The sequence below is a fragment of the Excalfactoria chinensis genome, chromosome 5 (assembly GCF_039878825.1).
Source record: "Excalfactoria chinensis isolate bCotChi1 chromosome 5, bCotChi1.hap2, whole genome shotgun sequence".
In the NCBI taxonomy this organism is placed as follows: domain Eukaryota; kingdom Metazoa; phylum Chordata; class Aves; order Galliformes; family Phasianidae; genus Excalfactoria; species Excalfactoria chinensis.
The window spans coordinates 44,620,104-44,636,269 of NC_092829.1; the positions used below are offsets into that span (position 1 = coordinate 44,620,104).

At 36.5% G+C, this 16,166-nt stretch overlaps 1 protein-coding gene across 3 annotated transcripts in view; it reads left to right on the forward strand.

The window, feature by feature from the left end:
* SHANK2 (SH3 and multiple ankyrin repeat domains 2) overlaps positions 1-16,166 on the forward strand; it is a 292,208-nt gene that overhangs the window by 9,443 nt on the left and 266,599 nt on the right. For all 3 annotated transcript variants that reach the window (XM_072339251.1, XM_072339252.1, XM_072339253.1), the window contains exons 4-8: positions 112-220; positions 506-657; positions 1,420-1,587; positions 4,519-4,635; positions 7,684-7,761. In XM_072339251.1, the coding sequence (XP_072195352.1) occupies positions 112-220; positions 506-657; positions 1,420-1,587; positions 4,519-4,635; positions 7,684-7,761 (624 nt within the window). The remainder of the gene's footprint in view (positions 1-111; positions 221-505; positions 658-1,419; positions 1,588-4,518; positions 4,636-7,683; positions 7,762-16,166) is intronic.

Below are 16,166 nucleotides of genomic sequence, written 5' to 3' on the forward strand. Positions count from 1 at the left end.
TGTGACTTAGTTCAATGATGTCAGTGTATACATAGTGACAGAATGTTTCACTTTGAGTAAAAATTTTCCTTTCCAAACAGAAGATGATTCATTTGTCACTCTTTATTTCAGGCTAACTTGAGAAAATTTATGGATCATGTCCACCATCTCTCAGTGGAAAAAATCACAAAAATGTTGGACCGAGGACTGGATCCCAACTATCATGACCTAGAAAGTGGAGGTCAGAACAGTAAAAATAGCAGCATGACATAGTACCTTGGGTTTGCTCAGCTTAAACTGATGAACAGGTTCAATCTCATGCGTTCTATCTGTTGTCTTTGTATCTTTAGCATAATGGTATCCTTATGGCTTTGCTGGACAAAGGAGGAAAATAATCATTCATGGTTTTCTATGATCAATACTTTTAACATAATATTTCATCAGTTTTTAAAGCAAATGTTCATTATTTTATAAATCTGATAATTATTTTATTTTATAAATCTATGTGTACTATTCTCTCCTTCAGAAACACCACTAACTTTGGCAGTTCAACTTGATAATACAGTAGAAGTGATAAAAGCTCTGAAAAATGGAGGAGCACATTTAGACTTCAGAGCCAAAGATGGAATGACAGCACTGCACAAAGCAGCCAGAGCCAAAAACCAAGTAACCCTCAAGGTAGATGCTTTCAGTACCAAATTATACATTATTTTATGCAGAAAAATATATAAAGGAGAGTGCTTTCAGTTAATTACTATACCATCCTCAATAGATCATTTAAGTTGTGTTTGCTCTAGTACATTATAGGCTTTCAAATCCTATGATTTGCTTTCAACACTGGGTCTTTTGACTTTTGATTCTTGGATAGGAGAAGAAGTGGTGAAATATAAATTTATTCACTGACTGATAAATTGGGACAGATTTGCTTGAGGAAATAATGATATTACTGCTTGTCTCTTTGGAAGCAAATGCCAGTGATATAGATTATGCAGTGTATCTTTACAGTCTTTTCTGTTTTCTTTTGTATTTTAACAGATATTCTTAAATTACCTTGATAACACTAGATTCAATCTTATGTTTATGGCATTTGCTTATTTCCTTTTGATAGATATTCAAATTATGTGATATTTTTGATAAAGTTTTCTATAAATGAAGAAGTAAATGTTTTTCACAGGTGATGAAGCATTTTAAGAATGCCAGTTCTGAAATTTATGTAAATATAGAAATTGTACATTGTCATTCATTCTTACCCTGTCATCCCTGTAGATTCCTTGAGATCCTACTTCTTTTGAGGTCATTCCTAGTTTAAATTACTCTTTGTCACAGCCTATTATTTCAGCTTGTAAATAAATGAGCAACCGATAGACATGACAAGTATCACCTTCTAATTACTTTAACTCCCTTCAAAAAGCAGTTTTCACAGTTTCTGTTTGTTTTCAGACTCTTTTAGAGCTTGGAGCGTCTCCTAACTACAAAGACAGCTGTGGTCTGACACCGCTGTATCACACTGCTGTTGTGGGGGGGGATCCTTACTGCTGTGAACTGCTTCTTCACGAACATGCTACAGTTAGCTGCAAAGATGAAAATGGATGGCAAGAAATTCATCAGGTAGGGAAGATTACTATTCTGTGTCCAAACACGGTTTTGAATACCATTTGTATACATTCAGCCTGTGCACATTCAAGTATGGAATTCCCGTTCGTTGCTTTGCATCCTGCTTTTGCAAATGCTTACTGTAGATTTTGCTGCAGAAATTGCTGCCACAGCTGTCTGCTAATCATATTTAACCAAAGGACACTTTGAAATTTGAAGTTCACGAGTGTCTTAGTGACATTCTGGTTTAAAAAAAAAAAAAAAAAAAAAAAAAAAAAATGAAAAAGAAGTGTAAATTGACCTTTTGTTAGCAACTAAATGCGTATTTCCCTGATAAAACTTCTTGTCTGTCAGACATACTTTCTTCTTTCTCTTTTAACTCTACAGGGAAGATTTATATTGAGGATTCTGCTGCTAGAATCATGTAGTATGTTGTACTGCAAGTAGCTGAGTCCTTGCAAATGTGTGATCTGAGTTCAGTTTTAATTCCTTGCATATATGGATACTGAGATTCTAAGTGTTTTAATTTTTCTGTTTGTACATGGGTTCTTTTTTTTTTTTTTTTAGTGTGTATGTGTGTTTAAATCTGGATCTGTCTCTAGTAAGAAGTAAAAAGAATGCCCTGCCATCATTTCTGAGCCTGTGAAGGGAACGGATTGTATAGACTGAAGTATGTGGGTTGCTCCAAAAGTAGTGCCCCCTATTTATTTCCACGGAAACTACAGCAGTTTTAGAGAGAACAGTAACATTATTTGATAGAGCAAATTTGCATCTGCAAAACACTATTTTTCAGTTCAGTAATCACCAATGCATGCAGATGAGCTGATCAAGATACTCTTCATCTCATGATGTGACAATTGTGCACAACCATCCAGAATGTGGCTTGTCTATCATATCACTGTCACCGCTGCTGAAACACACTACTCACCACCTCACTGTACTCATATACACTATTAGGTCTCCATAAGAATTCAGCAAGCATCAGTGAGTGTCTGTGAGTGCCATTGTTTCCACATGGAGGAATTCACTGCACACCTTTGTTTCTTATGCAAGTCCATATTGGATGCCATTTTGTCAGGCTGCCCCTCTGCTGCCATCTGTTGCACTGCAACAAAATGGAATGGAATATTGGTGGGAAAGTTCAACCTCAACTGCCATACTGCTAGCATCTGCTTCTGATATTGTGAGCAAACACTGTAATAAAATAGAAGACATTACTTATGGAGCAGCGATTCTCCAAGCATTCATCAGTGAATTAAGGAAGACAGATATATGATACAATCACATGTTGTCTGCATGAGAAAGGCAAAGTTACTTTGTGTGGCAAAGAAATACATTTCAGTGAGTGTGTTTTTAGTTTTGTTAGAAGATCTGCAGAAAATAAACCTCCAAGTTACCCATTCAGTAAGGAGAAAAAGGTAAAGTGTTCTGCTGTGCAGTAATGGAAATAAACTAAACATCCTCTGGATATGCTTGTCTCTTTTTGTTGACTATAACAGGGAGCCCTGATTAACAGTTTGGACAGCTAACCTAACATACAGTTCCCTTGTATTGTTGTCTTCCAGAGCTCCCAAAAAGCTGAGGAAGCATTTCTGTCAGATTGACAAAGAGCGGGAGAAGGTCAAATCCTGCTTTAGCAAGGAAACAAAGTGAGGAAAGGGCTTGGTTTTAGTCCAGCTTGTTGTATGAAGAATAGAAAGCTGGACACCTGCACATTCTTATCTAGCAGTTGACTGACTTTTAGAAATTGGACAGAGCTGATAGCTTAATATGGCACATTGTACATTTGGTCTAACGACCACTGCAGTCAGAAACACAGCTCTGGTTTGGTTCTGTTTCTTGCTTTTACCCAGTTTCAGTTCCTTGCTTTCTGTTGCACAACCTTAAACCTTTTTGTGCTAACATCAGCCAACATGATTTTGGCAAATAATCTGTAAATAAGTAAACTGTTTAATAAAATGCTGGTGAATTTTCTTTTCTTCCTATATGATGAAATTTGGAATTAGAGAATGATGTGGTGGTTAATGTATTAGTCTGGGATTTGGGAAATCCAGTCTGCTCCCAGATGCATAACATTTAGTCCTGCATTCAGCAGCACACTTAATGCTTCTGATTCAAATTGCAAGATGTGCAGGTGATATAATTCCCAGTAAACGATGACAAGGTGAAAATATTATGAACTTTGAGATACTCTGAGATACTCTGTTGGTGTGCTACAGAGAAGAAAAGAGTCAAGTAAATGAGAATGAAGAGTGGAAGAAATGTGATTTTTCTCAGACTTCTTTGCTAATCAGGGAAATTTCAAATTTTAGTGGAGTCTCCTTCTGTATCAGTTCCTTTCCAACTATTCAAGTTCTAATGCTTTATCTCTGTGACTGAATATAACATTTGACAGTGTTAGGAGTTAAGTAGCAAAACACCTGAAAGGAATGCTCTTTAGGACATGACGCATCTACTGACATCACAGAATTTGAAAATGTTCATTTAAACTACTTTGACCACAGTCAACCAAACCTAAAGAGCAGACTTTGGAAATCTGATCGTCTTTAGTGCCATCTTGTGGACAACTTCCCAAAGATTTGTGGGACAAAAAGCTATTTTCTGTCAACTGTCAAACATGATGAGCATAATAAGAATACTGGCTCTCTTTATGTGTCCTATCAAAGAATATATTATAAAAATGTTGGTATTTGTATTTTATTGATAATTTACTGTTAAGGATATGCTTTAAACTTTTTCACAGATTTGCTGTACCTGAAATGCACATAACTCAGCTCACAGGCATGTATATAGACCTGAGTCTCATCTTGCAGACCAGAGGTGGTTTTGAAAGTTAGGTCCCAAGTAAAGTAACGTCTTCTCTGATAAAAAAGACACTGGCCTAGAGTGCTTGACTGATGCAACTAGACTGTATAATAATGGAGATATTAACACATCTCTTGCTAGGCTTGCCGATATGGACACGTCCAACATCTGGAACACCTCCTTTTCTATGGTGCTGACATGTGTGCACAGAATGCATCAGGGAACACAGCGTTGCACATCTGCGCCCTTTACAACCAGGTGAGCAGGAAAAGCTATCAAAACCATGAATTGCTGAACTATATTTTTTAGTGTTGTGTGTCAATATTTGTTTCCTGTTCAGAACTTATTGCTGTTTTGCTAGAATTTAAATTAGAATTAAATAAGAAATACTGTGGAGATTTATCTTTAGATTGTACAGAAGATATCTAATTCCCTGCTGTTTACAACTTTTATAGCCATTAGCATTTTGATTTGATAGCATTCAACATTCTTTGTAAGTGTGGTGGAGAGGGGATGAGTTTTACAACTGTTAAAATACAGAACGTACAATGTTGCATTGAATTAGGAAAACACAAGTCATGAGATGTGACTCAAACTAGCAAAACATCTGTTAAAGCATCTGCTTCTTAATCAATTACCATCTTGGCTGTTTCAGAAGTTTTATCAAAGCAGATTCCTCAAGTATGTCTAAAATAACCTCAACAGTTTTAAAAATAGGTTTTGGGAATTATTTGACAATTCTCAAGTCTTCTGCCTTGATGTGTGTGTCATACTTGCAATAAATTCATAGGGTCCTGTCTTACAAATCTTCCCCATTAATGCTGATTATTGTTTGAAGTAAGCAGCATGTCAGTGGGTAAAGTGCTCTATGGGATTGTTTGTTGCTCAGTCTGCAAGCTTCAACAGGCCATTAAGTACCCAGGGCAACCGGGATAAGGTTGGCATGATTTCTTCACTTCTGTAGTCACTCAAAGGTTCTGCATGTTAACACTTATCAAGATTTCTATCCAGAAAAGTAAAATTCACATTCTCAACAAAAATTTTGCTTGTAAGCTTCCCATCAGGAAGTTAATACACAACTAACCATAAACTTTTCTGGTGAGTATATTAAACATATATTTTTAAACTTCATTTCTTTCACTTTTCTTGAATAAGAATTTGGAATATATAAACTTATGAATATATGCACATATAAACTTAAAAATGTGAACTCTGCTCTCTCTCATATTTTTTACATTTTATATTATTTTAACAACTTACTGAAGTGTTTTCATAGCCTTAGCCATCTACAAGACCACATGCTTTTAGCAAAGGCTATGCAGTATGAAAATTAAAATCCTGTTACACAACAGTATTTCTCATGTACAGATGTGTTCTTCTGACCTCGGTGGAAAAAATGATTCTGTGAAACACAGAAGGCTCTCACTGAAATTTCACCTACAAATCATGGGTATTTTTGTAGCTGGTTAACTTTGCCTCTGAGATAGGATGTTTTACTACAGTTTAATGATTTTCTTTCCTTAATCAGGAATATGTAAAAATAAACTTTTTTTTTTTTTTTTTTTTTTTTTTTTTTTTCCCCTCTCTCTTCTTCCTTCCCCCTCTATGTGCTGTGAACCGTAATCTGTGTTAATATTTTCAGTGTTCTTTTTATTTGAAAGTTGTTGCTAACTAATATGGAAGGAAGGAACTGTGACCTTTTCTGGCTGACGAGGATAGGAACAGCAGAATTCTTTTTTCCTATTGATTCCTGTAGATGGAGTCATTACCCATTGAATTTTTCTCTTCCAGCTTTTCCCAGGGAATTTTCTCAGGATTTTGGCAATTCTGTTTTCCTAACTTCCACATAAATGCTCATCTGGATAAATTCTTGCTTTTTGAAGTAGATTATTTTTATTTTTATTTTACTTTTTTCTTTTTTCTTTTTTTTTTTTTTTTTTAATGTTCACTAATATAGAACACACACACACAGAAACAAAGAAAAAAAAATGAGATTTTGCATATTGATCTCGGTGTTTTTATGTTTAGAGTTACAGATAACACAACTAAAGTGCAGATATCAGTGCAAGCAAATTAGACTATATATACTATATATATAAATATACTTTAAGATCGTTTAGTTCCAGCCCCCTACTATAGACTTCCTATTTTCCAGGCTGAAGAGCCTGAGCTCTCTCAGCCTGTCCTTGCAGGGGGTGTGCTTCAGCCTTCTGATCATCTTCTTGACCCTTCCCTGGACCTGCTCCAACAAGTCTGTGCCTTTCTTGTGTTGGGGGACCCATAACTGAACACAATACTCCAGGTAGGGTCTCACAAGAGCACAGAGTAGATGGGCAGAATCACTCCCTCGACCTGTTGGTCAAACTTCTCTTGATGCAACCCAGGATAAGATTGGCCTTCTGGTCTGCAAGTGCACACTGCTAGCTCATGTTAAAAATTTCATCAACCAACATCCCCAAATACTTCTCCTGTGCTTTTGCTTGCCCTGACCCAGGTGCAGACATGATGAAAATGAACACTAAAGATTACATATAGGAAATAGGAATCACAGAAGGTTTCTGGCAAGTTACAATTGGTCATACTTTACAACACTGTAGACTAGTGCCTTCAGAATATCATGTATTAATTGAAAAAAATAATGTTTTTAAAGGATTTTATTTGCAGATTTCTGCAGTTCAGAGGGATTTAGTTCATGCATGTCTCTTCCTTAGAAGAAAGATCACACTTAGTTTGCTCTATTAATAATTAATAATTTTTATGGAAGGGAGAGAAAGTAAGCCTGGTGTGGTTCTACCCTGGTGAGTTTTTCCTATAGATAACTTTTTGGATATTTATCACCATCCTTCTTGTATTATTACCATCTTTGTATTATTTTCACCTTACAGTTACAGCACTGAAATGAGTCAAAATCAAACCAAAACAATAAAAATACTTTCCCCAACCACACCAAAAGAAAGAGGGGGGGGGGGGGGGAAGCTACAAAATATCTGAAATACACACACACACAAAAAAAGTATGTTTTCTTGCAAGATCTAATCTGTTCAGTATGGAATTTTCAAGGTATTGTTTCTTAAAGAAAAATAATGTTTACAACTTATATTCCTCTATTTTTTTTTCCCTCTCCTATTTGCAAGTTGTTTCTACTCTAACTCATTTCACAGAATGCAAAGCCCTGTCAAAAATACTAAAAAATGCTACTTTAGTAACTTCATTTCTTGATGTTGCTGTTCTTATCAAACACATTCTCATAGCATCAACCTCTCTTCAGGATTGCTATTAAGTAGTTTATTTTTCTACCATTTTCAGGAGAGCTGTGCCAGGGTGCTGCTATTCCGGGGGGCAAACAAGGAGATTAAGAATTACAACAGCCAGTCTCCGTTTCAGGTAAAAAACAAACAAACAAAGACAACAAAAATGAATGCCCTTTCTTCCTGCTGCTCATCAATGCCTAAAAACCCCCCAGCAACAACAAACCCCTAACTTTTATTTTTCCTTAATGTCTTTTGTGGATTCTTCCTTCCATGGGTGTGGTGCCAAAGAACCGGGAGATGTTTCAAGGACTTGATTGGGTTGAGTGCCCTATCAGTGGAATTAGTTGAATTGTCATCTCTGTCTCTGCAAGGAAAGTTTTTCTTAGGATCACTCAGAATTTGCTAGATGTTTTTTCATTATTTGCTTCCATTTATGGACTTTCAGTAAGCTTAATTAAAAAACTAAATGGATGAAAATTGTCCAAAAGAGTTGCCAGGTATGTCTGACAACCTTAAGCCCTTATTTCTGAAGCAGTCTTAATTAGTCTGGTTTGCAGTAAAGCATTTGTAACACAAACTGGCATGTGGGAAATAGAGATGAAAATTGCAATGTTTTAAGAAAATGTAACAGAGAACAATTTTATTCTGCAGAAAAGGGTACTTCTGGAAGAGTGGTGGTACTGTAGCCCTAAACAGAACTATCTTCTTTTGAAACATGGAGGGACCATTTCCCAAAATCAAGTATTCCTTAAACAATAAGAAATCCTGACTTAATTTTGCACACTCTGTATCCCATTACATTCTGATCCTTAATTAGATAATCTCGGCTTAGAATAATAATAATAAAAAAACCCACATGTGCTCATGCAAAAGCCAGAAAGAGCTACCCATAAAATAAAATGCATTTCTCCCATTCTTTGACAGCTGAAATTGATTATTTGCTATGTCTGTGTGGGTCTCTGAGTTAGTTTCTCAAAGTTATTAATGCCTGTAAGGACCAGACTCTTAAAAAAATAACTTGGCCGAATAATCCCATATTTGTCTAATTGCTCTGTTATTTGAAGCTTTTCTGGACAGTTTGTGTCTCTCAAGCTTCAGAGTTCTGCCTGCAAATTCCAGCCAGACCACTGTTTTCTCTGGGGATCATTTTACCTGGACTGGGGAATCAGCATATAATTTTAGGGACTATTTTTAGGCTGTTAATAGTTTGACATCTAAATATATACTAAACACAAATTCACTATGTTTTAGAGAATACTTATCACTGCACCTTATATTTAGGGAGTGATTTAGTTGGATGATTAAAAATGGAACAAAGGAATCCCTAATTTTTCAAGGGGTAGAATCCAGTGTCATTTATTACTTTGAGAGATCAGATTATTTTATTTCTCAGCACCCGAGATTCACTTTTCCTTTTGTTTTAGGCTGTTATGTAGAGAGGTTGGCTGGAAAGCAAAACTATTTCCGTTACCAAAACTATTTTTCATCTTTCTTTTTCTACTTAATGCTGCAAAATTGTTACTTTTTCTCTTAAATTATGAAAACACATTGAAAAAGACAGAAAATTAAATCTTTGCAAATGCTAGTGCTGATGGTTATAGGGCCTCAAGGAGTGAAGGATGACTCGCTAAAACCAAATAAAATTGGAATAGCAAGTGAGCACAGAGACAGGAGAAATAACCTCAAGAGAAGACACTAATAGTGGAAGTGTACCTGTCCCTGTGGAATAAAATGCTTCTATGTGTTATCATTTAGGTGTAAGGAATGTAAGAAATAGTCCAGTTTTTCCAAATGTGGTGAGTAGAGAAACCCCAGTGGCAGCACTGCAATAAAGCAGCATTAGAATTAATTCTTTGCCATCTGTCTGATGCTGACCCAGTCGATCAGACACCACAAGTGGAGCTGTTATAAAATTATGCAGAATCCCCTTGAGTTAATAGGATTTTGCATACTAAAATTGTTTACTCTTGTAATCAGTAGCAAGGAACATTGAAGCATCTCATATGTATATAATGAGAACAGTTGTAGCTGCACCTTCTATTCTTTTGAATAACCTTCATTATATTGTTTTTCTGAGAAAAATTGAAAAGGATTCCTTTGAATTGCTGCTTACATAATTGATTGTGTGGAAATTGGTCTTTCCTGTAAGTACAAAGTATCTGTATATCAATAAATGTGTACGTTGCATTCAAGGCCTACCAAAAATGAGGGGCACGCTTTGACTTTTGTATTTGGCATTTGTGGCAAATGCCCTTTAATTTTACAGCACTTTTAAAAAATAAAAATGAAAAACAGAGCCAAGGGAGTGTTCATGTAGTTCCAAATAATGGTGGTGCTTAAAATATACATTGGTTTACAAGATCATAAGGAAAAAGCCACTCCAAGTTAAATTGTGTGCCTTTTAACTAGGGTACCCCGTACAGGCTACTTTGTAGATATCTCTGCCTGAGATCTGGCCGTCTTTTTTACTATTTAATTCTCTAAAAGAATTAGTGTTGAAATGACACTGCCATTGTCAAAGCCTGGAAAACCTTGTGGATGTTTCCTAATTGAATGCATATGTGTTAATTAGCTGCTTTCAAAGAGGTTTGCTTCATTCTGGCTGATTGCTCAGATCTATTTAGTAATCAGTACCGAGTACAGTTCATGTTATCCAGTGTTGAAAGTCTGCTTATGACTGTCAACTGTAGAACCTTTTGCTGGTAAGATGTATTCTGAAATAACAGAGCATGGGGCAGAAGAAATTCCAGCATGTACTTTTTTTTTTTTTTTTTCCTCCCCCCCCCAATAAGCAATAATGCTTACACAAGATGTTATATCATCCCTGTTTGTGTTCCATGTAGATTAGGACAGTTCTTGTATTGTCTTCAATATGGGCTTGAGAACCTTCTGCATATTGTGTTTTGATTAAAAGTGGATAAACAGTTAAGATGAAACCTATGCCACATCATTATGTGACATTGTTAGTTCTGTTTGTTAATCGTTTACTTACCCATCATGTATTGACTGGGTAATCTAAGTACCTTATATGGTAATTTTTCTGTGCTAACAGAAGGGATAGATCTATCAGCATTACAGAACTGGAAGTTCTAGCTAATAATATGCTGTTATGTATGTGTGAGCAGGTTTGTGCTTTCATTCATAGCACTGAACTTGAATGTGCTCTCAACCATGACTGCTGTAAGTACTATTGATGCCTCCACAACCGTTCATACCTTCTGAGAGAGTTTGCTAAACATGTTTGCCCCCATTATACAGAAGATTGAGTTACAGCTCTCAAGAACTGAATAATGAAATGGTGAACAGATGTAGGTTGGCTTTTAAGTTTCCAGTGATTTTAGGTGTTTGTTTTTTTTTTTCCCCCATTAACATTTTTTTTTTCATTACTAAAAACATAGACAGAACCTTATTTTTTGACCTTGTTGTAGCTGCAAGATTGACTAAAAAACTTTCTAGATGTCCTTTCAGAAGATCCATTATACCTTACCAACATCTATAGATTAATGTAAAATTTCTTATCTTACAAACATTATTCCAGCAACTCAGGAATTTCTGGTGTTTACATGCCATTGACACTGTAGGTGTTTACAAACCACTGGTATTGTATTATACAAGTTCAAAAGGGCATACACATCGTTTATCATTTTTCTTCTACTGCGCAGAAGTCCTGTGTGAATAATTCATATGTTTTTATACTGCCTCAACACTTCCAAGCACAGAGCTAATGGAACTAATAATCAGTGAGTTTAAAGCTCATGTGTTCAAATATGCTGAGGAATTTGCATTTAGTCACGTTCAGGGCTGTATCTAAGGGTGGTTTCTCTCTCATATGTACCTTGTTGTTGACCATTGCTGACTCAAGTCTGCACAGTCTTTTAATGTGCAGATATATAGACAGCAGGAAGAACAACCATCTTCCAGTGCAATTCCACTGCAGGTAGATTTGTTCCTTTCGATGTCTTGGCTGTGCATCCATTTTCAGTTGCTCATATTTTTGCCAGATTTTAATCATTTGAAATTTTCTATGCCTGGTGTCTCAGGCTACATTGTTCAGAAAAAACAAAATGATTCAGCTGTTTCTGAGTATGGGTGAAGGAAAACATGTGTTGCTTTTCTCATACTGGAAAACTCTGTTGACCCACCTCTCCATGTCCAATCTCCCCTGTTGTGTGATGTTGTTTTGTTTTCTTTAATTGCCCCACATGCTGTTAGTGATCTCTGTATTAGTAACACAACAGTGTAAAATGGTTTGCAGCCTGACTCAAATTCAGGGGCTCTGAAACTAGATTGTGTATTTAGAAGCTTGCTAGAGGAATACAGATGCACAGGATTGGGCACTGGTAAATAAAAATGGCATTTGAGAGCTTGCCGATGGGTGGAAAAGTACAGGACTGGCTGAGGCTGGGTGGCGGTTAAAGTTTGGTAAGAGCAAGATAGATAATGGTCCTAGGAAGACTTCTATCACCAGAGTCAGAAGAAAAAGTAAAAATCAATTCAGGGAAAAATGGGAACTGGCTACATGGAAAAGAGGGAGGGTGGGGGTTTCTCAAGGTGAAAGTACATATGCTAGCAATGGGTCAGAGAAAAATTAATCTGTCATCCAGCATATTGCTATAGTGGCTTCCCAGAGCTTAGTTTTGATTTAGTTTATCTTGCAGAATCTCTTTTTGGTGGAATTTGTAGGCAAAGGACAAGTAGTTGTTTCCAGGTGTTTTTTTCTTTGACTTATTTTTGAAGGGTAAAACTGAGAAAGCAAACTTTAAAACTGAAAATCTGTCCAGTGCTTGAAGAAGTCATTTTTATAAATGCAAGGAAATGTTAAAATATGCATCTGTTGTGTTATTGGAATGTAGCAATTAGAAAATGACTTCCTTTTTTTGCCAAGTATTTGTTTTTATATTTTCATCCTGATTCCTTCCCTAAAGCACCTGTGCAAAGAATGCATCATTGGATGCTGTGTGTTATTGGCAAAAGAGGCCTCTTAAAATATCTCTTTTCTGATGATGCATTCTGCCTTTAGTCAGACCTTAAGCTTATTCTTATTTTCTTCCTGCTTTGAGTGAAATCATTGAATTTATTGTTACGTGTTTGTGTTGGCTTACTTTTTTATCCATGTTTGGCCACTGATGAGTTATATTTTGCTTTGCAATACAGAAGTAACAGGTAAAAGACAATCTGCCATAGAAAAGTATGCAGTCTAATTTGCACTTACATCAATATTAAAATATCACAATATCGAGTAAGAGATTCAAACATGTAATCATGTTTAATAATTGTGGTAGGAAAAAAAGCATGCTTTTAACTGCACACAGGTGATGATACAAGAACAGAATACTACATGAACTTATGTGTGCATACTCACCATTATTTTCATAAGAAGCGATTATAAAATTAAAAAGAATAAATGAAAAAAGTCTCATGGTGATATACCCAGATGCAAACAATGATTAGTTATGACATGTTTTCTCATCACTTACCTTGCAGTGCTATTTATAGAGGAACACATGTTCTCATATGAGAAAAAGGATTTTTGGGAATCTTCTACATTACTTCCAGCATATTTATGCCTTTGTGCTGGTATGGTATCTGCTGCAGTATTAGGGGAATTGTTGCCAAGTGAAAATATTCCTGAGAATAGCTGGGATGGAAGATGTTCCCATTCACACTTCCAAGAGAAAAGTGTTCATTGGGAAGCTAGAAGTGACCTAAGTTGTCAGTAGATTTACTTCTTTTGTTGATTTTGAGGCACTGAGTATCTGCTTGGCAAATGTTTCCCCTTACTTGTGCATGAAGCACAATTACCAAGGGTCAGTATTTAGTTCATTAAAGAATTTGTGACAACAAAGCAGGATGTCATATGCACACTGAGAATGCGGGACAGCAAAGATGCTTCTGTACACTGCTTTTGTAACAGAAACTGAAAATTGGGGCCTCAGCCCAAGGGGCAGGGAGCAGTCAATGTTTCAGTAGGTAGAAACGGTGGCTTTTTTTATCTAAGGAGAACATTTTCCTTCTCTTTAGATCTCTTTAGCCACCCACTCAGCATGTGTGTACACATCTTTTGCTAATGCTTTCTCCTGGCTTGGATAAGTTGAATTTGGGAAGAGATACAGGAGAAGAATAATATACATGCATATGTAATGAGTTTAAAATCCATTCCCCTTGACCCAGCAATGGTTTGCAGGGAACTGGCTAATCTCTCTTAACCTCTGTTTTATCCTTTGTCATTTTTCAGAAAAGGGGACAGATTGAAATAATTTGGTAAAACAAAAAGAAATTAAATTATGTGATCATCTTGTACTGTGAAAGGCAAAATATTGCCACACTTGGTTGTACTAAAAAATACTTACATCAAGGTACATCTTCAAACAAAACAAAAAGTAAAGCAATTGTGTAGCAACATCAGCTTATGTGGCTGCAAACATACAGAGGAGTGTCCATGAGCTGATTCTTTGTACTGTACTTTGTGTGTGGGATCCCAGGCCTTTTATCAACCCTTTTGTGTTTTCTCTTCCTGCTCAGGCAGGAGCTGAAGTGCCTCAGGTGTCTGTCCATGCACCAATATTTCACTGGGAAGCAAAGTGTCCCTGGGGTAGCTAGGAGCCAATCTGTCCGTTTGTTTCCACCAAATGGATAAACTTCAAAAAACTGAGAAGCAGCTGAAACTAGGTTATAGGAGGGAACAAATTAAGCAAACTAAATTGTAAGGGTCACTACCAGTTCTTGCCTCCAAGTGAGAGATGCTGGTGTGCAGCGCAGACGTGATGAGCTGTCATGGGGAAGGTTGCAGGAGGTAATGTACATCTCTATAATTTTAATTTAATTATAGAGTTTTGATAGCCAGACTGAATATTACTGTTATAATTTTATCCATACTATCTCCTACAAGGGAAGGCAGCAAGGGTAAGTTCTTAACTGGCTGGACTGTAACTGAGCAGTCACATGTATCTTGTCTAATCCTTGTAAAAAGGTCAGCTGTGCCAACTCTGTGTATTTTTTGTTGTGGCTTTAAAGAGCACAGTAATCTTGTCATTTGATTGTTGTAAATGTAAGGAGCTGCTTTTCTACTTTTCTTTGTTTAAAGCAGAGTTTGTATCTCCAGCTCATCAGAAAAGCTCTAAAACAATCCTAAGTCCACAATGAACAGGATTAATATAAAATGCCCATTTATTTGAATTGCATTGTTGCCAGGGTATTACATATATAGAAGTGGAAATGATAGTTGCCGTATTAACTTCCAGAGGGTGACAGACTGCAAGTATTTATTCTTTCAGTATTCCTATAGAAAAGTGCATTATATCAGAATCTGCATTAGATTTAACTGTGAGAGAAATGAGAGATGCTGTTCTATGACTTCTTGATTCCTGTACCTGTGTGTGTGGTATAAAGGCAGTTAAACTGTGTGGGAAATCTGTTTCACAATCCATAGATAACCATGCTTACAGTAATCTGCTACATGTAAAGTTTTCCTACTCTATTGTAAGAGTGTTATTTTGAGATGTTAATGCTATTCACTTTCTCTATTAAATTCATAGTACATCATTAGACTTTGTGTGAAGCTGTGATCTGTATGTAAAAGCTCTTTGACACTGATCAAATTAGTTGATGGTAAGAAATGAGAAATTTCAGAGTAACTGAAATTCTTCACTTAGGCTGAGACCACTTCTGCCTTGATGTTCATGATGCCCAGTGGTGTCCTGCTGTTCACCTCTGCCTGCTTGCATCTGAACAGACTGTCATACTCAGTGCTTAAATTTGGGGGAAACAACGTGTTGTTGCAGGCTGAGCCAAGTTCTTGCCCGGATTATGGGCACCTTAGGTCCATAAATACCAGCTAACGATTATGGCTGTGAGAGGCAAGTGATGTGCTGGTGTGATCTCTTGCTTTTACATGAATATACAGGCTGTTTGCTGTTAATTTCTGTTAATATCCATGTGAGTTCTTGTTGCTTATAAAATGAGGCATCTGTGCCTCTGGGATGACTGAGCATCTTGTTGCACTGCCCTTTGGAGGGTGCTTGTGTTGAGCAGTTGGCGTACACCACATCCCCATGTCCATCCTCATCAATGCGTGTTGTGGCATTGGCCTTTTCTACTGTTTCCAGAGGTTTTATTGTAGCTAACACGTTGAGCTTGGAGATAATCCACCAAATGTATTAGATAAGATAATAATCATATTTTATTAGCTTGGTGCATTTATCCCTAAGGGCTTTCAAAAAGCATTTTTGTCAATTTGGTGTAGCAGTTTAAACAACACCGTGTTATTAAACAGTGCTGTTTGCAGAACTGAATCCCATAAGCTGTTTTCACTGTGAAATAGTGAGCACTGTCTTTTGCCTCCTGTGAGTAGGAAGACATTTTTTTCTGAAAGTATTTTGGGAAGTAGCTGCTAATATAGTATTTTTTGTCTTTTCTATGAGGAAAACCTGTGTTCAGACGTGAAAGCACCTACAGCAGGGCACACCTTTACACCCTTTGCTAAATTTTCTGCGTAACTCAACATCTACTGTGATTTCAAGGAAAGCAAAATCCAGCACA